The 22,669-nt window shown below is 39.5% G+C and overlaps 1 protein-coding gene across 2 annotated transcripts in view; it reads left to right on the forward strand.

Annotated features, from left to right (window-relative positions):
- The first annotated feature begins 3,650 nt into the window (after positions 1 to 3,650).
- Positions 3,651 to 22,669, forward strand: part of LOC134651452 (calmodulin) — a 56,634-nt gene continuing 37,615 nt past the window's right edge. Inside the window, exons 1-2 of one of the 2 annotated variants that reach the window (XM_063506560.1) lie at positions 3,651 to 3,941; positions 18,516 to 18,690. In XM_063506560.1, the coding sequence (XP_063362630.1) occupies positions 3,939 to 3,941; positions 18,516 to 18,690 (178 nt within the window). In that variant the 5' untranslated portion in view covers positions 3,651 to 3,938. Of the gene's footprint in view, positions 3,942 to 4,362; positions 4,502 to 18,515; positions 18,691 to 22,669 lie in introns of those variants that run through there. The other variant, XM_063506561.1, reaches the window with a different exon arrangement.

Here is a 22,669-nt window from a genome sequence, read left to right on the forward strand (position 1 = left end):
ATATTGTAAACTGGTAATTACTAATTAGTACATTTTGCATTGGGTTAACTTCGAAAGATAATTATTTTTGATAATGGCTAATATCTACATTATCTACTAAACAGTAGCAACAGTAAACGAGATGCCTGTAGGTGTCGCAGTAGCGTAAGTGTTGCTAAAGTACGAAGTGGACGATTCTAGTTTTATAGATACCTACTTGCTACTTCCAAAATTAACCCACTTTCGAACTTATCCCAATGCACCTTATAAGGATGCATTAAAAAAAAGTATCCTTTAAAAAAAACGGATGTGGCCGTATTGCGTTTTTTTTTTGTTGTCCCCTACACTTTTTTTTCAAATTTGGGATTTTTTATGTTATTTCTACTCAGAATCACGAGCTCTTTCTATCCTAATAGGAGAAAAAAAGTGTCCCAAAATTTCCATACATTTTTCGATCTTTCCATTACGCGACCGCCATACAAAGTCTATGAAAAATGGTGACGGAATGGAAATAAAAACCTTAGGACACTTTTTTCTCCTATTAGGATAGAAAGAGCTCGTGATTCTGAGTAGAAATAACATAAAAAATCCCAAATTTGAAAAAAAAGTGTAAAGGACAACAAAAAAAAACGCCCAGGCACCATACGAAGTGGTCTGTTTTTCTAATGTATCCAATGCCGTATTTATTTGAAGGCGTGTCACGTGCGAAAATAAAATTACATACGAATAAATTTTATTCAATACATCGCTATCGCTGCAGGCCTGGGCGGGTTTCTAAACTTTCCATATATTGCTCTCAATGTATCGGGCATGTCACGCAGCCTCACGTCTTAGAGGAATGTCTACAACAGAGACTAGGAAATAATAAAGACTGGTAGCTTGAGGCGGCTTAGAAAGCGGAGGCCGTGGGTTCAAAATCTGGCGTATAGGTACCTACGTGTAACTTTCTCGAACTGGATTTATGTATGAACTTACGTAGTGTCTATCTATAGACATATACTCTGGCAAACCCACTTTGTCAGTAGAAAAGGCGCGAAATTCATATTTTCTATGGGAGGAGAACCCTTGGCGGCTGACCAAACTATATTTCACATGTTTTTGTATTTTTCGGTCAAACAAAACATCGTGAGGAAACCTGCATATTGTCTGTGAAGAAATATAAATGTGTGTGAAACTGTGAAAGCAGTCGGACCGATATTTTTGTTTTTGTGTGCGTATATACCTATGGGTAAAGTCTGTGCGAAAAGAGAAGAGTCGTGGAATATATCGGGCTCAATACATTCCACGACTCTTCTCTTTCCGCACAGACTCTAGGCATAATGTTTGTTGTAGTGTGCCGTTGAACCTGGGACGGCACGTCCCAGGGCTATAGCCGCGCAAATCAAAGTTCGCAAATGCCGGCATCTTTCTCCGTTACTCTAATAACGCTTTCATTGGAGTAAAAGAGAAAGCCCCGCATATTTGCGAATTTCGGTTTTCGCGGTAGGCCCCCAGTACCTACGCGTACACCGTGCCGTACACGGTACACCCCGAGGCCCAACATTGTGGATCTTACGACCGATATCGGGTTGGACAATGTGAAAACACTCCTGGCGGTCTAGCATGACTTGCGTCCTCGCACGCGAGTCCATACTTGAAGTAGTTGAAGTCGCGCTAGATGTATCGAGTCGCGCGCGAGAACGCAACACATGCTAGACCGTCTGGTGCTATGCTACCTGTGCTATGGTACCTACCTACTATGAAACATTTTAATTTAATTTTAATTTTAATTTTAATTTAATTTAATTTTAATTTTATTTAATTTAAAAATGTAAACATATGGACTGTTTAATTGTCTGAAATAAATTTATTTTATTTATATTATTATTTTTATTGTCAGTTGAACGTCCTTAAACTAACTTGTCTCTGTCCTACATAATACATTATATCTGTGTATAAAAGCTAAGAATTCCAATATGGTGGAATGCCTTTCGTGCAACGTTAAAGTGTTTGGCTGTGGCCTAAGATACCACTATTGCGGTACCATGTTTCAAATATTGAACGGTAGTTATATAAGTTAAACTTTTTCTGACAAGTGTTGGGTAAGGTGTATTTCATTGGAAGTGAATTTCGGAAATTAGATAATCCCACAAATGACTCATATTCCGCTATAATAATTACGACACCGGTGCTATAATAATAATAAGCACATTACGTAACTACGTCGAAAATTTAAAGGGCCATAATATAGTAAAACGTTGTACGATACAAGTGCGATACCTATTCGCCACTCGTTGCGAATTTCCTATTTTTCGCACTTGTACCGTAAATAACTATAATCAAGGTGAAACAAGAGTCAATCATTCGTTTTGTGATAAGAATTCCGGTTTAAATTACGAATTTTAAAAATTAATGATGTATGTTTTAATTACCTAAATTAAAAGTTTACGAATCAAAAACTTAAAACACAACTTGTTACAAGAGCCATCTATTGGTGAATAGAAAATGTAATCTACATCTGTCAATGCAAGTTATTTCTACTCGCCGACAGAGTGCGCTATCAGTGACTCCAATTCCAACAAAAAATATCGGTTACTAAACATTCTATAAATAAAAATAAAAAACGCCATAAAGTGTCAACTGTCAATGTCAATAGAGTTGTATAATTAAATATCGATTGAGTTAAACTTGTTTTATTGACTTATCGATTATTTTTAGTAGTCGCTTCAAATCGAAATAAATACGCAAGTACTTATTCATTGTGTTATTCAAACGCTGTTTAACGCGCGTTGAAAAAGCGCTCGTTCGAATGAGGCCTAAGAATCTCTGCAACGACCGTAAGGTGCGAATTTCTGTGTTAGCGGTAGACCCTGTTATGAGCGTCTCAAAGATGCGGGCTCTTATCTGACTAAAGCGCGTCGGATTTGGTGCGTAGATAGGCATTACTACGTATATATTCACGTGTACACGTAGAGCAAAGTTTTCGAGCTTACGAGACCCGCACGTGAGCTATCTAAGTTTCACGTTGAATTAAACGTGACATATCTACAGCTATACTCTGTAAGCTAGGATCCCATGAGATATATTTTATAAGTAATTCTTCTCTTTCGTAATATTTTGTTTAAGTTATATTAAAAACCGTTATGAATTCAGCATGTAAACATGTCTGGAAACTGCCAAAATAAGCTTACTAAGGGTGATATCATCAAGGCTAAGGGTGCCGTTGCGTCGGCGGACAATATTATTCATTAGATGAGGGTATAAGAATATATTATGCCGTCGCGCGACAAAAGCTTTACGAGTAATTGATTGAGTGGAGACGCGGCGTCATAACAGTCGTAACATACGGCGCGGCATTAATGGAGATGTAATGTCGGCCTCGGCCGGCTGCAGGGTGCAGGCCTCGGCTGGCGGGTGGCGGTGCGTTATCTCGTTAGCTCACTGCGGCGCTGTGCGCGCCCTCGGGCCGCGGAAGTAGGGCAGCTCGGGCCGGGCGCCGCCGCTGCCGGCGGAGTGGCGGAGGTCCGCGCTGGCGCTCGACGCCGCACGTCCCGCTCGAGCCCGCAGTGACGCATTGCAGGTGCGCCCCGGCCGATCGGCGCGCGCCGCTCGCCCGTCCGACCCGCACCCGCCCGATATAAAACCGACTATCCTTTGCGGATCAAAACTAATCCCGTGCCGTGCGTCCCGAGACATGGACTTCCACGTTCGCGAGATCCGCATCTGAAAGGAAACTACTATAGTGATAGTGCAGTGCGAACGATTCCTCGGAAATCGGATATGAAAATACGGTGAATCGAATACGATATTCGGAACGATTCGCGGCCGAGTTCGGAGCGCGCCGTCGGGAGTTTCTCGGCGCAGCCGCTCGCGCGAAAGGGGGCGGCAGTATCGTTTCAACCGTCGGTCCGTGCGGTCGCTTTTGCGGCGTAGTCTGTGATTTTTTTAGTGTAGCTCCAGATAATCCAAGTTAATCTACAATGGTGAGTGTTATTTTCGCTCGGAGGTGTTTAAAGTGAATTCGAGGGATCTTTCCGCACCAGGATCAGGGTATATTTCGGGGATGTGGTGTATCGGTGTTTATAGTGATGACGGCCTCCATTATTGTGACGGCCGTTTTTTACCGCATTGCGGATCGCCGATTTCGCCGGGCTGGCGGCCGGTTCGGGAGCCGGTCTGGAGCGAACGGGAGGCCTGGCCCGGTCAGGAATCCGGGACGTTGGTCCGCAAACGACCGTTACTATCTCGAGAACCGTCGCCATAGTTCCGTAGGTGGTGCCGGTGTCGTGACGTCGCTCTCTGTCAAAGCTGGTCAACAGAAGCTCTAATATGGCGTTCGCGGTGTGAAACAAGTGGTTCCGTGCAAGAATCTACGAGGCTGCGTCGCGCCCTAGCGGCGGATCGATCGGACGGCCCAACTGTCAAACGCCCGTTGACTCATCGCTCGCACTGTTCCAACCGATATTTTCATACGCAATTCGTTATTAAAACTAGTTCTGCTGTGTATCTTCGTCGTCCGAGCGAATCGCGGCTCTGAACAATGGTAATGTTTGTGAAAAACTTGTTTTGTGGTTAATTGCGTTGACGTTTGGTTGTCATGCGAGTAGGCGGCCGGTTTTCTGCCACTACACCAAACCGTTACATATTGTTTGGAGCTTTCTCTATCATAGGAAGTCGTTGACAGCTCCTCGTCCATATTTACTCTTAAAGACCCATAACAATCCCCAAATCATGGTCATTTAACTTGCAATCCAAGGTTAACTTGTTTTGTCATTATATAGTCAGCTTATTTGGAAACCTGATTCATATTACAAGTCGATATGTAGAATTGGTTGAAGTTTCCTACTTACTTTGCTTGGCTATTGTTGTCATATTCTTATTTACAAGTAAATATATTCAAAGGATAGTGCAGTGTTGTAGGAAGGTCACAGGATTGTTATGCATTCATGGCAGTCGTGAGAGTCAGATAAAGCTAGTTTTTGTTGTGCTCACAATGATTCTAGATGGTTGTAATTGTTGGGCTGATAATTGTACTGGTTGTGACGGAGTTTCTGTATTGTATTCGGAGTCTTCGACAATTCTATTGTCTTTTTTACTCATCAAAGCCAAAATTGGCTTGGTATCCCTATCATGTTTAATTCACTGTAGCGCGAAGCCTACTGAGCCGATTTTGATTAATAGTCTCATTTCAGTCATTATTGCACCTCTAGTGCACAGGCAATATTTTTAACCCCAAGGAGTGAATAATGTGTCTGTAGTAGAGTAACCTATACTTTTTGTCTTGTTAGGTTCAAATTAACGACTAACAAGTGATATCATGCATGATTCAACCAAACGAAATTTGTTCTTGTGTGTGACATTCCAGAATGTTTCTTATTTATATACATAGTGAATCATTGTCCATCTCTACTGTCACATATTTGAAGAATCTTATCATTAACCCTTTAACCGCCAGTCTGATATATAAGACATTACATATCCAGCTCATTTCGCCACAGTCTGATAAATAAGACAAAGATCTGATTTGTTTTTACAGCACATTTATAACTCCCGTAACTATGCCAACCTTACTCTGCGTGGTACAATTACTATCGGTGGTGACACGAGCACGCTTGATCAAAAATTGCTGGCGGTTAAAAGGTTAAAACAGACACTGAAACTGGCTAACAGTTGATAGTAGGAATCCTGTGAGACTCAGACATATTAAAATGATTTTCATTGGGTTACTCATAAATTATTATGTCAAGTAAATGTTCAATATGTTTTTCCATAGTGCTAGTCAAAGATCTTCAAAAACGGATTGAAACATGTCAAGCATTTGTCATGTTTTAATAGTTGATTACAGTACTTACTAAAATTTTCCTAAAATGTATTATCAAACTAAATTAAAAATGACACCAATCGCGTTTGTTACATTGCTAATAATCTTTTTTGGAATGTTTAATCCATTTACTTTATCAGTCCCTGATAATAAATTGGTTGTTATGGAACTGTGAAAATATGTTGTAGGTATATTAACCCATTAGCGCCCAAGTCCACTTTTGGGATCACCAAATTGGCTTGATACTGTTAAAATCCAAATATCATTTATTTTCAGCCAAAAAAGTTTCGATTACTAAAGAACATGTACAGTCGGCTGCAGAGAAAAGGTACCACCCCTGCATAAAAGTTTGTATGCAAAAGTGCTAAGTGAATAGTATTGCTGACTGTACATACTATAATAAAAACCTTATAACTAAAATCCTGTCAAAGTCACCTGTTCTGGTGTTGTCTTTGGCAGATTCCCACTCTCCGGTCAGAAGTCCAAGTTAATGATTATGTTGACACACTGTCATTGCAAATGCCTTGCAGAGTTGGCCAATTCTGCATGGCAAGATGGTCCAAATTTAATGACTTTTCCTTGTACATTTGTCTGGTAATAGTTTAGTCATACTATGACAAACTGTTGACTTATTTCAGTGTTTTACCTTAACACATTCAGTGCTGAAAACCCAACTATCAGGTATGATTAATTATGATTTCGTTCCCAGGCCGGACAACCCGATAGCCGGGAAAGTGGTACTACAACTACTACAGCTTTATAAGAAGACATTTTTGTGACCTGGCGCGGATTTCTTTTTTGGCTGGGTGGCAATGAATGTGTTAACAGTGGTCTCCTTTTAGGAAACTCTTTATGACCCAAACTTTCAAAATGGTGTACTTACACTCAGAGGCGTATTTACAAATTTGGCGCCCCGGGCCATTTTGATTTGCCGCCCCCCTTCATCAGTGACGATAAAATATTTTATTTAGGAAAAAAACCTGCAACAAGTACCTTTGGGGTGTGAAATAAAAAATTACATTTGAGTAAGTATTTATTTTTTATTATAATAATACTAATTTTCAAGACATACCAAGTTTGAGCTTCTCCAGATACAATACCGTTAATTTTTTTTTGTAAAATATACCTCAAATTACACCTAATATCCTCATATCCTAATAAAGCAATTTTGAAAATATTTACATTTAGTATTTTTTTTAATATCCTCATATTAGGTATAATTTGAGGTATATTTTACAAAAAAAATATTGAACGGTATTGTATCTGGAGAAGCTCAAACTTGGTATGTCTTGAAAATTAGTATTATTATAATAAAAAAAAAATACTCAAATGTAATGATGTGATATATTTTTGGAATCGGCTCAGAAAGACCTTTCCTGTAATACCACACACGATAGGTTTCTAAACATTTTATTTTATTCTATACAAAAAATGATGACGTCATAACTCATCTCGTTTTTAGGGTTCCGTAGCCAAATGGCAAAAAACGGAACCCTTATAGATTCGTCATGTCTGTCTGTCTGTCCGTCTGTCTGTCCGTCCGTATGTCACAGCCACTTTTCTCCGAAACTATAAGAACTATACTGTTGAAACTTGGTAAGTAGATGTATTCTGTGAACCGCATTAAGATTTTCACACAAAAATAGAAAAAAACAATAAATTTTTGGGGTTCCCCATACTTCGAACTGAAACTCAAAAAATTTTTTTTCATCAAACCCATACGTGTGGGGTATCTATGGATAGGTCTTCAAAAATGATATTGATGTTTCTAATATCATTTTTTTCTAAACTGAATAGTTTGCGCGAGAGACACTGCCAAAGTGGTAAAATGTGTCCCCCTCCCCTGTAACTTCTAAAATAAGAGAATAATAAAACTAAAAAAAATATATGATGTACATTACCATGTAAACTTCCACCGAAAATTGGTTTGAACGAGATCTAGTAAGTAGTTTTTTTTTTAATACGTCATAAATCGCCTAAATACGGAACCCTTCATGGGCGAGTCCGACTCGCACTTGGCCGCTTTTTTTATTTGTTGGTGCTTCGGGTCAAATTGTTTCAAATGTCCTAAAGATCAATCGTACCGATTTTCATACCTTTAACACCATTTGCAGCGTTTTTTGGCGAACCGCTATCGCTATAAAGGGATCCATGTCTGATCAAACAACTGGTAGTCGAATTTTATTTTTTAATATGCAGCGCGGCATCGCACGCGTCGCCGCACGGCACCGCTAAATTTTGCGGTGCGGCGGGCGACGCCGCAGAGCGGTTTGCGGCGCCGCAGATTTCTTATGATTAAGCTTAGTTGCCTTAAGCTCATTTTATTTTCGTAGGCGGTCAGAAAATGTTTTAAAAAACACATTCGTCTTGTAGGTCTACCGCGAGATCTAACGGGTATAGGTACTCTTTGAAGGTTTACGGCACTCCTTCTAACTTCTGCCTCAGACATTGTGTCTATTTTACCTAAGAAGACAAAATTGGCCGTCACTACGTCGAATGACGTTTTGCGCTTCCTCAACTCGGCTAACAACTGATCACGCCGTACTAATACTTCTTAAACGAAAATGTTGCTTAATTTAGGTACTTGTTGGTAGATATTTTAAGCAATTGGTGGGGTTTGAAGCGTTCGTTTGTTTATTAATTTAAATGTAAATTAAAATATAATAAAATTAAATGTCAATTAAATATAATAATAAATATAGCTAAGTTTGATTATAAAAGGCACCCAGAAAAAGCCGCGAGGGGGCGGCTTCGCCGCCCCCCCGCGGCCTGCCGCCCCGGGCCATGGCCCCCTTGGCCCTAGGGTAAATACGCCCCTGCTTACACTGAATGAAGATCATTATTTCAAGATGAAATTATGATCTGCCTAATGTCTATTGCTTACCATGTCACAAATTATAGCAAGCACATAGCCTTGCAATAATGATAGTTTGTGGATGGCTTAAATTCCAGACTTGTACCATCGCCCAGACTGTTAACTGACAGTTCGTAAACCTTATTACAGAAGGCATAAGGTCTAGAGTGTTGCAGTTTGTATCCTCTAGCCTCCCAGACATCAAAAGTTGACAAAACAATTGCAATTTTGATTCATCAAAATAAAGATTCAAATTAGAATGGAATGGGAGACCTTTTTAAAGGTCTCTGGGCTATAGGTTTAAAAACTTTTCTTTTTATAGAATCCTTTACTATATTCTCTTGACTATACCTTAGTGTTAGCACTTAATAGGTACAATTAACCACTATCTAAATCAAAACCATTTACATGGTACAAAACATAACTCTGTTTTTATATATTTTGTGATTAAGTTTATTGTAAATGATGATATTGCAAAGAAGAATTTTCTAGCTTATAGTAAAATATATGGTTAAAAACTTGTGTTACACAATAATATGTTTATTCCTTAAGTACTTGATGTTCTTTATGGATATTTACTTTAAAATGTCCAAGATTGTTAGGGAACAACTATTTTTCCTTTTGGACATTTTGATACTGACAATAAATTTAATATAGCAAGCTAAATAATGGCTTAAAGGTCTCATAACCAGGCCATAAAAAAACGTGTGCTTAATAATATCATATTCAGAATAAATTTCCTAGTTACTATTAAAATGAGGTAGCTATATAACTCATTTTATAATGTTTACATAATTTTTCCTTAAAATTAATGAAGCCAAACAGTCTTGTTAATATTATTATGTGTTACCTACTTCCCTAAATATACCCAATTATTTGGTACCTAATCATTTTTTGCCAACTAAATTAATATTAATTGTTAGTTCCAACTCTAATAATTAATATACCTACCTATAGTTTGTAACATAATGAGGCAAGGATACCTATTCCATTTAATATGGTTGGCCAACTAATATTTTATAAACGTTTTTTTCCTTGTTCATAATGTATGCAAGTTGTCTTTAAATGTTGTACCTACACCAATTTTCAACCACATTATGTTGGTTGAATTCAGCTGAAATTTGGTATCCTTATGTAAAATCTGTGAAATATTATCACTAGATAGTATAAAACAAATTCGCTTTCCGCTATCTGTATGCCCATTGGTATGCTTAGATCTTTAAACGCAACGGATGTTGATGCGGTTTTTCTTAATATATAGTGATTCAAGAGGAAGGTTTATGTATAATTTGTTAACCCGTGCGAAGCCGGGGCGGGTCGCTAGTAGCTAATATGAGGATGGAGACTGAATGTGACCATTGAAACTCTTGATAAAACAATGCAACCATGAGTTTGAGCTTTATAATAATTCATTTCTGACAAATTTCCGATTGATATTCCTCCATCCATAAAGGCGGCAACGCATCTGCAACCCGCCTGGTGTTGCAGATGTCCATGGGTGACGGTAGTTGCTTACCATAAAAGCAATTCGTCTGCTCATTTGCCATGTCAGTCGAAATAACAGTGTCTTACAATAATCGCCTTAAGTTTTAAGTAAATTAACTTGATGAAGCTTGTATCAAAAATTAATTCTTTTTTCGAGAAATTCCGATATATCAATCTACTACTTATTCTCCGTAATTCGCAACCTAATCCTGTTCATATCAAAATTATCAAATATATTGTAAAATACGATAATGTTAATAACGATGCAGTGCCCGCTATCAAACGCCGCAGTGTGACGTTGTAATTACCCCTGTTATCTGATTCTTATCAGATAGACGACTGGCGACTGTGCGCCTGTGCGGTCTGTTTCGAATATTCCGGTACTAGCGATGGTCGTCATAATTGTATGTATTTTTCACTATTTTATTGTATTTATTAAGGCTAAATTGATTGTACAGTCACGCTCCGTGATTGTTACGCCATTTAGGGCTCTAGCTAAATTGGACATTCCATATATATATAGCGTAAGTATTGAATAACCAATTTAGCTAGGACCCTAATTGGCGTAACAATAATAATCCCGTGTGGTGACTGAACTTAATGCGTAGTGTAAGAAAAAATATATAATTTTACAGCTAAAAGAGATGGCTCTCCAGAGTCGCCATCAGGTATATCGGAGCGGCCATGGTACTGAATACGCACTCTAACGCCTTGACAATAGAGGCGTGTTCAGATATTTGTGAGCACCTTGGCCGCTGCGATATATCTGATGGCGACTGTACCGCCCCAAACATTCTGTGGTGACTAAAATGTATAACGTAAAAATTTGACAACCTGTGTCAAGCTGTCAAGTTCGAGTTGGATTTTACTCATCTTCTCATCTAATTACTAGTACCATCGCCCACAATGTTAACAGTCCATCGGTGGACCATGCCTTTTGTAATAAGGTCTGTTTGTACAATCAATCTTTGACCCCTGTAAACATTCAAGTACTTGACAGGATAATTCAAATAGTGTGTTACCTCTATTGCTTAAAAAAGGTGGCAATTATCGGGATAGTTGCTTGGAATTGGTGGCAATTATCGGAACAGTGTCCGACACGGACTTTTTTCCCTGTTGTCATATCAGTAGTGAGTAGATCATCGGTTTTTAATCTGAAATCAGTTTAAATTCTTGTCTGTGATTACGTTGAAAAATGTCATTATCTTGATATTAATTGTTTTTTCCTGGAATGTTCATCTGCAGTCTTAATTACCTATTAATGTTGACGATGGTAATTCTTGATAAGAAAACCTGACAAGTGCGAGTCGAACTCGCCTACCGAGGGTTCCGTACTTTTTAGTATTTGAAGTCTTCGTTGAAGTGTGAAAATTGTTATTGAATGGTCTGGGATGTTATTTGTTTTTGTCGGTTGTGCTCAGTTTTTCTTACGTTCCTTTCCAACTTGTACAGTCGACGTCAAAGATATGTTTACACTTTTGCACCTTACTCCTTTGTAATAAGGCGAAAAATATAAACACAGGGTGGACACACTCGTGTGACTTTCTATGCAAACAATACTAAAATCCGTTGCGTGCGATGGATACGATGCGTCCGATGCGGCCCTGTGGACGTCGTAATTTAGTTGTCTATATGCCTGTACCATCGGGCATCGCCCACACTGTTAACTGTCCATCGGTGTACCTTATGCAAATATCAAATATCAAATATCAACATTTATTCAGCAAATAGGCCACAAGGGCACTTTTACACGTCAATATGGAATTTACATACAGCAAAAAAAAAAACACATCAATAATTATAAAATACAACTAAGCCGTAAATATCAAATCAAACTAACATAGAGATGTATAAAGCCTCTAAATGTCGAATTACAGAAAACGCAATAACAATAGTATTGAAAAAAAAAAAAAACACAAAGATACAAAAACTATAATCTAAAATTATTTAGAGATGTAAATGTCTCTAAGTGTCATCATAACTAAAAGATTAAAATATATAGTAGTTAATCAAATTATCCTTAGAGATGTATAGGGTCTCCAAGAGTCAAAATCCTGTATACCTAATTAAAACATTCATTAAATTAAAGAAAATGATAGTAAAAATAAAATAGCATACGAGAACCGAATGAGGTGTGTCCATGTAATTATACTCAAAAATAAAGTTACTAAATATAATAGCTCGTGTTAGCTTAAATAGACCAGTCTCCACAAACAGCACCCGTTCACGAGTATGACGCGTATCTCAGCCATCGCCTCTCTCAACCTTCATTCGGGAAAGTGGCGACCCGATCAACAACGCCACCGTAAGCAAAGACTTTTAAGCGAGCATGACATATTCAAGCTGCCGGGCCATATTAATATTTAAATTGTAATAACGTATAGCTGTGAGACACAACATTTTGTTCTTGTATGTTACATGAAAAACGGTATATCTTCACATAATTACTAAGCAAAATGCCCTATATTGACTAAGAGATGTATAGGTCTCTCAAGTGTCAGAATCATTAAAAATATAAATATGTACAAACAAATTAAAAATAAAATTAAAACTTAGAGATGTATAAGGTCTCCAAGTGTCAAAAACTAAAATTAAATTAAGCAATATAAACAATATACCTAATTAATCGAGAACATGATGGTCTCATGTGTCAATTCTACTGGAGACTAGCATGATTAATTCACAATGAAAAGAAAAAAAAAAGAAAAGAAAAACAATACATATTAACTCTTATTATACTATCGAAATCAAGCTGCCGGCTTAAAGGCATCTCTATCATCTATAAAATCATTTACAGTGTAGTACGCCTTACTCAACAAGGAGCGCTTAATGTGTGACTTAAATTTGTTAAGTGGTAAATTCGCTATATCAGTGGGAACTTTGTTATAAAAACGTGTACAGTTCCCGACGAAAGACGTACTAACCTTACGGAGGCGGTGGGCGGGCACAGAAAGTTTATGTTTGTTTCTAGTGTTATAGTTATGGATATCACTGTTAAGCTTAAATTCGTAGACGTTTTTCCGAACATACATAATATTCTCAAGTATGTATTGAGATGCAAGGGTAAGAATGTTCACTTCTTTGAATTTCTCTCTCAGGGATGCTCGAGCGCCCAGTCCATAGATAGAACGTACAGCTCGTTTTTGCAGCACAAATATTGTCTGAATGTCTGCCGCTTTTCCCCACAACAGGATTCCATACGACATAACACTGTGGAAGTAGCTAAAGTATACCAGCCTGGCCGTCTCTACGTTTGTCAGCTGTCTGATTCGCCTCACTGCATAGGCAGCAGAACTAAGTTTGCCGGCTAGAGTGGCTATATGTGCATGCCACTGCAGTTTTGCGTCTAAAGTGACTCCAAGGAAAACCGTTCGATCTTCGAATTCCAGCGTATTACCTTTTATTTTAATATTGCTGTTGTTTACCTGCTTGACGTTCGGCAGCGTAAATTTGATGCACTTGGTTTTCTTGGCATTCAAAAGTAAGTTATTTGCCGTAAACCAGTCTACTATGGTGGAAAGTGCATCGTTAATGTTGTCGAAGCTGTTTTCCTTCCTGTCTACTTTAAATATAAGAGACGTGTCATCTGCAAATAACACTATATCATGTCTATCTTGCACTAGTTTTGGTAGATCATTAATGTATACCAAAAACAGAAAGGGACCAAGAATGGAACCTTGAGGCACTCCAAGAGCTACTGGAGACCCCGCCGATTGAGCTCCATTGATAACTACTCGCTGAGTTCTATCCGAAAGGTACGAAGAAACAAGATCAAGGGCAGTAGCTTTTATCCCATAGCGGCATAATTTTCTTCTTAAATTCTCGTGATCAACGCAATCAAATGCCTTTGATAGATCACAGAAAATTCCAACAGCATCTTGAGCTTTTTCCCAAGCGTCAAAGATGTGTTTTAGAAGTACCGCACCGGCGTCAGTAGTTGACCGACCTCGGGTAAAACCAAATTGATTATTGTCAAGCAATTTATTTCTGTTAAAATGAGACAAAAGTTGATTAAGAATAAGTTTCTCGAAAACTTTGCTTAACGCCGGTAGTATAGAAATTGGTCTAAAGTTGGTGGGGTCTGTTCTCGTTCCAGATTTAAACAGTGGGATAATTTTGCTGTGTTTCATAATATCTGGAAAAATTCCAGTATCAATGCATCTGTTGAAAATCCCGGCTAAATATGGTGCGATCGATTCTACAATAGAATGTAATACTTTTACTGATAATCCCCAGAGATCTTCCGTTTTCTTTAAGTTTAATGATCTGAAAGTTTTAAGAACTATATTCGGAGTGACATAAGAAAATGTGAACATTTCTGTACATTCCGCTACGGTTGTCTTCAGAATTTCTTCAGCGACCTCTGGCGATGAATTAAGTGACTTTGTTGTTTCTACCGGTATATTCGAGAAAAACTGCTCGAAATGATCTGCCACTTCACGGTCGGAACTTACTAAAGTGTCAGCGATTCGTAGGTTGTAATGCGGATCCTTCATTTTACGTTTTCCAGTTTCGTTGTTGATTACTTGCCATACAGTTTTAACTTTATCGCTGGAATTTAGAATCTTTTTGGACAAATAATCAGCTTTAGCGGCGACACACATCATCTTAAAAGATTTTGAAAAATTCTTTACGTACTCTAGAAATTCCGGCCTTTTATCTGTTGTTCTCAAATCATATAAATCATAGAGTTGGCGTCTCTTCTCGTGAATATCCGGCGTAGCCCAGTCGCTAAATTTAGTCTTGATCTTGCCCTGCAACTTCTTTGGAATGAAACAGGCATCAAATTCCTTTTTAATACAGTTAAACAACTCTGAGCTCAAACAGTCAGGGTTATCCTGGGTACATGAAAGATAACATAATCTTCTCTTGATATTTCGATTGAATAACTCCAAACGCCTTTCGGAAATCGGTCTGCACATAGTGTCTTGTGGAATTTCCTCAATTTTCCCGCTGAACGAGGCTTTTACTCCACAGTGGTCAGAACTTAGGGTATTTATAACAGATTTACAAATCGCATCCTGGTTACTGAAGATGTTATCTATACATGTAGCACTGGTTGCCGTGATTCTAGTAGGTTCACAAAATAAATTGACTAAATTGAAGGACTTAAAAGTATTTAGTAACCTTCCACATAATGGCGATTTTTCTAGCAAATTAATGTTAAAATCACCACATACAATTATAATTTTCTGACTTCTAAAAACAGCACTAAGCACTTCATCTATGACCGATTCGAATAAGTTATAGTCTGCCGATGGGGGTCTGTACACGCATATGATTATAAATTGTTCCAACTCAACGCAGGAAAGTTCTATATGGCGTTCCACAGACATGTCAACAATGTCTCTACGCTCCTTACTTTTTAAATTATGTTTAACCATTATCAATGACCCGCCGCGGTTGCAAGATTTCCTAAAAAAAGAACTTACTATACTATGATTATTGAAGTTAAACATAAATTCATGACCTTTAAGCCAGTGCTCAGTTACACAGAGAATGTCAACATTCGTGGACTGTAAAAACAGATCAATTTCGAGTTCCTTACAGGTAAATCCTTGGATATTTTGGTGAACCAAGTTCAATAAATTGGTTTTACTAATCATACTAGCATCGCAGCGATCAATAGGAACGGAGCCGGCCGGTGCACACGTTGTCGGAGCGATTAGTTTAAATTCATATCACCAGGCGGCTCCATCTCAAAACCTACACTACCAAGGCGTACAATATTATTAGGCGACTTAAGGCTACTAGACGCCGGGCTAGCCACGACGGGGTCTTCAATATTATATGCTAACAGATTAGCACACCGTACTAGACATCTTCTCGGGAGGTAGGTTCTTTTATGGGGCATAACAAAATCGTCTACAAATTTATTCGTATCAAAATACGAAATCGTACTACTGTACAAGGAAAGGTTGTACAACAAAGAATTGTAACGAAACACCCTCCTATTGACCTCGCTCGACATTCTATATGGGAGCGCACAAATAATTATTTTTGCAACCCCGCCCCGGTCAATCGCCGAGAGCGTAGCGGATAATTTTAAGATATCTCGCTTAGTACAGTCGACACTATTCCCTAAGAAGACTACGAGCGTCGAGTCGCGGTCAAACTCGCCCGCGGCAATACAATCGACCAGACGACCGACGGAGGCCCCCGGGTGACAGTTGTTGATGACGCCCCGCGACAAGCGCTCCGCCAGCAGCGCGCCCAGGCCGGCGCCCCCCTCGTCCGAGTACAGGGCGGTGCGCGCGGGGGCGGTGCGCGCGGGGGCGGGCGCGGGGCGCGGCGGCGGGGCTGCCGGCGCGGCGAGGCGAGGCGGCGACGGTGCCGGCGAGGGGAGGCGAGGCGGCGATGGTGCAGGCTCGACGAAGGGCGGCGACGTCGGAGCGGGCTCGACAAAGGTCAGCAGCGACAGAGCCAGCTTGACAAGGCTCGGCGGCGACGGAGCCGGCTCGACGAAGCCCGGCAGCGAGGGAGTCGGCTCGCCGAGGCCCGGCCGCGATGGAGCTAGCTCGACGAGGCTCGACGGCGATGGTGGGGGCCGAGGCGCCGGGTCCGCGAGGCTGGGGGCGGGCTCGGGGTCGCGGCGCGGCTCGGGCGCGAGGGAGGCGCGCGACGCGAACAGGGCGCGCAGCGCGGGCGAGCCCGGCGCGGCCAGGACGGCGCGCAGCGCGGGCGACTCCGGCGCGGCGGGGCGTGGCGGGGGCCGCGGCGAGTCCATACGCAGAGGGTAGCCGCTGCCCGGTTCTAGAACATTATTCATAAAGGCTATGTATTCCTGTAATGCTTTACTTGATAGCTCGTCTCTATTATTGAGATCTTTTAACTTCGATTCTAATTTTCTTAATTCATCGGAGCGGTAATTCAATTCTTCTACTGTCTGGTCTAGTTGATATTGACAGCGTAGAAGTTCATCACATAAGGCGACACTATTACATTTAGATTGCAGTGCCTTGAATACTGACTTGTGGCGTTTTAGTAAAAGTTTTGATCTCTTTATGAATCTACTTAGTTTTAAATAATTTTTAATTTTCTTGGATCCGTTCAGTGTAATTTTATTATAATCACTCCTGCCCTCTATCGGCACAGAACTTGTCGAACCTACAGTTCCTAACATTGATGTGCTGTCATTAACTAAATCTACTTCAAAACTATTAAGTTCAGCAAAAATACTTAAATTGTTGTCGGGAGGTCCGGACTGGCCTGCGCAATACTTGCATGTATTTTTTGCTTCCGACTCCTCCAGCTGCTGTTCCAGGTCCTGAATGCGTTGCAATGCCTGCTCGTGTATCTCCTGGCATTGCTGGAATCGGTCAACGGCAACCTGAAGTTCATCCCGCTGCCCTTGCATGTCTTCAAATTCGACATCCTGATTTGCAAGCTGAGTTTTGAGAGTAGTATTTGTTCGAACAACACTCTCAAATTGCTGTTCACTCTCTTCCTGTTCTTGAAGGAGTTTTTTATTCAACTCATTGGCTTCTTTGAGGTCTTTCTGTAGTTGTTGCACTTTGGCCACCAGGACATCTCTGCGTGTAGTCATTTTAGTAGTTTTTGCTGTAAACATATTCATAATGTAAGATATCTGAGCCAGAGAAATGAATGAATTGCAATGCTTTTAACAGAATATAGTGACTAGAATAATGTAAACATGAATCCACTGACGTGATTTTCTATGTAAGATTTCATACAATAAACTTTATTATTCACTGTCGTACAAGTTAACTGATCACCACAGGGTAAGATTTAATTGTTTTTAAGGTGACTTAATAAGGAATTATGATATTTTGATATGTTAAAATCCTGTCATATTACACACAAAGTGCTCCTCAAAACATGTAACAGGTAGCACAAAAGGAAGTATGGCAACTAGTAATTCTGGATAAATAAACTACAACTGGGCTTATAAATTATGAAAACAATACTCATCTGTAAATATCCTCGTAGAAATACAGGCAAATGCGGTGCAAGTTTAAATTTTAACCGTTACATTCGTTGACAGTTGCCTTGTTTTTTGTCGTCAATATTTTGCTTCTTATGTTACATGAAAACTTATAATAACACTTGTCCACTTTAATTACAATATGATGCTTCCATTTATCACAATATTTTCTTATTTTCTACATTATACTAATTTATTTTCCGTATTTAAATACGAAGAGCAAATTTGACGTTTAGTCCCAGCCAGTGTTGCCAGGAGGATGCCTTTTGTAATAAGGTCCAGTGTTGCTGTTTGTAATACTATTAGGCACGCAATTTGATCACTTGCGTAGTTTGTCATCAAACTTAGTCTGAGGGTGTAAGAGAATTTGAAATTAAATGTTCCTCTTTGAATATGAATACGAAATAGACGCGTGAGCAGTTGAATAACTCTAAATTATCTCTATTTTCCAGGCTGACCAGCTAACAGAAGAACAGATCGCCGAGTTCAAGGAGGCGTTCTCACTGTTCGACAAGGATGGCGACGGCACCATCACGACCAAAGAGCTCGGCACGGTCATGCGCTCCCTAGGACAGAACCCCACAGAAGCCGAGTTACAAGACATGATCAACGAGGTCGACGCGGACGGTGAGTACCTACAACTATCACGAACACAGCTCGGCATGGTCATGCGCTCCATATGACAGAACCCCACAGAGGCCGAGTTACAAGACATGATCAACGAGGTCGACGCGGACGGTGAGTTCTATCACGAACACAGCTCGGCACGATCATGCTCTCCATAGGACAGAACCCCACAGAGGCCGAGTTACAAGACATGATCAACGAGGTCGACGCGGACGGTGAGTTCTATCACGAACACAGCTCGGCACGATCATGCTCTCCATAGGACAGAACCCCACAGAGGCCGAGTTACAAGACATGATCAACGAGGTCGACGCGGACGGTGAGTTCTATCACGAACACAGCTCGGCACGATCATGCTCTCCATAGGACAGAACCCCACAGAGGCCGAGTTACAAGACATGATCAACGAGGTCGACGCGGACGGTGAGTTCTATCACGAACACAGCTCGGCACGATCATGCTCTCCATAGGACAGAACCCCACAGAGGCCGAGTTACAAGACATGATCAATGGGTCGACTCGACACCGACGGTGAGTACATTTATCATGACGACCTGAAAGCTTGCTTCATCAGAACCCCACAGAGTCTGAACTGAACAAGATCATCGAGGTGGACGCAGATGGCTAGTACAATTATCACGACCACAGCTCGGCACGGTGATGCATGCGCTTACGAATTTTATCATTTTTAAGAAAAGAGTCCTTAAACATGCATTCCCCAAGTTAATTAATAATATTTATAGTAGTTCGAACCACTCAAAACGCAACTGATGTTAATGCAGCGTTTTTAACCTTCAATAGGTTGCTTACATAACTACTTAATAACAATTTATTACCTACCTTACCTAGTTACATACTTTATTTTATATTGCGATCATTATCGCGTCTTAAGAAAGCGACTCCGATACGACAACACTTATGAATGAGTCAAATGCGATATGATAAGTGCTTAATCGATTTACTGTAAAGTTAAAATTCCTCATGTTGCAAAATTATGTTTTGCTGTCTTTACTTAGCATTGCATACCTAAAGTGTCGTTCTATGGAACCTGCTAACTATAAAGTCACTAGTAAATTCGTATTTTTTGACAGTTTCAATATGGCGGTTTGTTTACATAGTTAGCAAGTTCCATAGAATGACACCTTGTCAATCAGTGGCGGATTATGGCCGCCCTAAGGCCCAGTAGGTTCGGGCCTAGGGCGGCCATATATTAGGGTCGGCACTGTCGGCAGTCTATATGATGGGTGCTAAGAAATAGAAGTAGAATGTCATAGCAATATCACTTGCTCCCTCTAACGCATAAATGCGTCCCTTGGAGTGGCCGGCGCTGGCCCATCGTGTAGAGGAGCCATCAAATAGTTAATCGAGCGGATGTTATGGAACTGCATGAAAGGACGTGTCACATTCGTTTTGCTATTGAATTTTAGTCATGGTTACGACTCATTGAATATAAACTTATTTATGGCCTTGAATGTAAAAACACGTGTAGCGTCTCACGTATTATAGGAATAATTTATTAATATTAATAAAAATATTAAAAATGTATACAATCGCGATCCTAATTTCTGATCAAATGCGTACATAACGGCACTATATGCTTGTCAATTCAAGTTCTGAACTTATACATATTTGGGTGTTCTATATACACATTAAGTGAAATAACTTACTGCTGTGATAAAATCAAATTTACAGAATGATTTTAGATCAACAAATACTAGTTGGATTCATTCTGACAGCACATAATGCTTTCTCATACTAAATTGGTATTACAATAATGTGTCATAAAGATATGATTTAATTGGTTAGTAAACTACCTTATTACTTTTTACGGGCAGTTTTCTGTTGTTAAGATCGGCTATTAGAAGTGTTAATACCCGTGACTAAAGTGGTCGGCAGACGTCCTCGATCGCGAGATTGCTTATCAACACGATTATTTGCTAATGCCTAGCAACTTGACAATTATAGGTCTACCACCATTGATATATCTAAGGACGGGTCTTACGGGCTATAAGATATAATGGGGCTAAACTAGTACAGCGGTGTCACGCACCCGAATTCGAGCGGATCGTGCAGTCTAACGCCGCAACGCGATTGGCTGATGAGTTCGCATCACGCGCGCGATTGGTCGCAACTAGTTGCGTTAGACTGCACGATTGTCTCGAATCCGTGAGCAACACCGCTGAACTAGCACCATTCTTAGTGGCCGTAAGGTCCGTCCTTAGTAAAGAAGTAAACTAAGAAACTAAGTAGTTTAATAATACAAATACCTACATAGTTTCATGCGCCCAAGCCTTCTACAGTCAGCAGCAGAAGTTGCTAAGCGGGCCAGGTCTTCAAAATGATCTTGACGCGACTTTATTGTTAAGAGAATAAAAGCGTGTCAAGGTAATTTTGAACACCTCGGCCGCTTAGCAACTTCTGCTGCTGACTGTACATCTGCCGAGTATTTTTGTTATTTGATAGGCTCAAGTGTTCATCTAAATGTTAATAAATTCCAGACACTAAAATGACAGTCCGATTGCCCCAATTTGTCCTGTCATTTTAATACAAAATTGGTTCAAAAGTAGGATAATTAATAAAGAAGTAAATTGGCCAATTAAAGTGTCATTTTAATATTTTGAATATAAAAATTGTGATATGATAACAATCCGATAACTATCTTGATAATTACATATTTTAACTGCGACGATGTAACCGTCATGAATAAATTTCTTCTTACTACTACATATTACATTTCTTACCCGTCTTGAAAGTCAAACATGGCGGCAAACCGTCTTGGGTCCCCAAAGATCTGTTCCTTTGTTTAGTTCGTCCCCTGCGAATATCGAATGCTCTCATTCTCAAGGGTCCAACGATTTTGCATCTGCGTTTCTTAAACCATGAGAAAAGCATAGGTCAAAGAATAATAGACCTTTTTGTAGGCATTGGGAGCTTTTTTGCTTTGGAAATCGTGTTTTGTCGTTGACTTATTATTACTGTTTGTTAGGGAGCAAGCATACCTATTCAATAATTACGCAAAACTAGTTTTCAATAACTGCCGATTTATTACACGAGACTGCACAAGCAGTCTGCAAAGTTAGCAATTGTAAGTCGGATGTCACATCGCTTGCGTTTTGTAAATATGCTCTCTGGTGTCGTTTATTCCGCCTTAACTTCGGATTACTTGTCAGTTTTTGACGAATGAGCAGTCAATCTATTAGTCTTAATACCCTGGTTGACATTTAGCTATTCATTTCCCCGACATTAAAAAAAGCTGGTTTTACTCTAAAGAAATCGTCGGGTGTATATTTCCGTAAATATTGTTAGGAAGATTGTAGTTGCCATTTATATTTTGTTATCCTAAAAACATAAAATCAACACGCGTGTAGGTGACACTCCCATGTGACTGTAACGTTACAGTACACAAATATTGATTCGGCGGCAAAACAAACAAGAAATTAAACCGTGTTGTTAACCTACGTGATACTCGTACTTAATGTTTGAAACAAAATATAATAAAATATACTACGCAGTAGTTTTAATACCTAGTTAGGTATAATTGTCATGAGACTCATTGAGAGATATCATAATAATATTGCTTAACATGTAACTATTGATATATTTTTATATCGAGCCAGTAGCAAACGAAAGATACTTACGAACCATATTAAACGTAAATATCTCGTAAACTGAATTGCTTTTTATCCCTGATAAAATGACAATTCGGCTGTCCCAATTTGTCAGATTGATTTATCATTTCAGTACAAAATCGTCATATAAGCAGGATTCGGTCATCAATAGTGTTTTTTTTTGCCAATTGATCAATTTAATTTGAGTATAATAATAACGCAGCTTTATCAATTCTCTCGTTTTTGGTAGTTTTACTAGTTTTTGGGTACCCCTTACAGTTTTCCGAAAAGGAAAATACACACAATACGAAAAACTAACCTATTTGGCTACTTTTAGGTACTAGTTAGATTAGTGTGGCTTGGTAAAATAA

This window comes from Cydia amplana, chromosome 10 (genome assembly GCF_948474715.1).
Source record: "Cydia amplana chromosome 10, ilCydAmpl1.1, whole genome shotgun sequence".
In the NCBI taxonomy this organism is placed as follows: Eukaryota; Metazoa; Arthropoda; class Insecta; order Lepidoptera; family Tortricidae; genus Cydia; species Cydia amplana.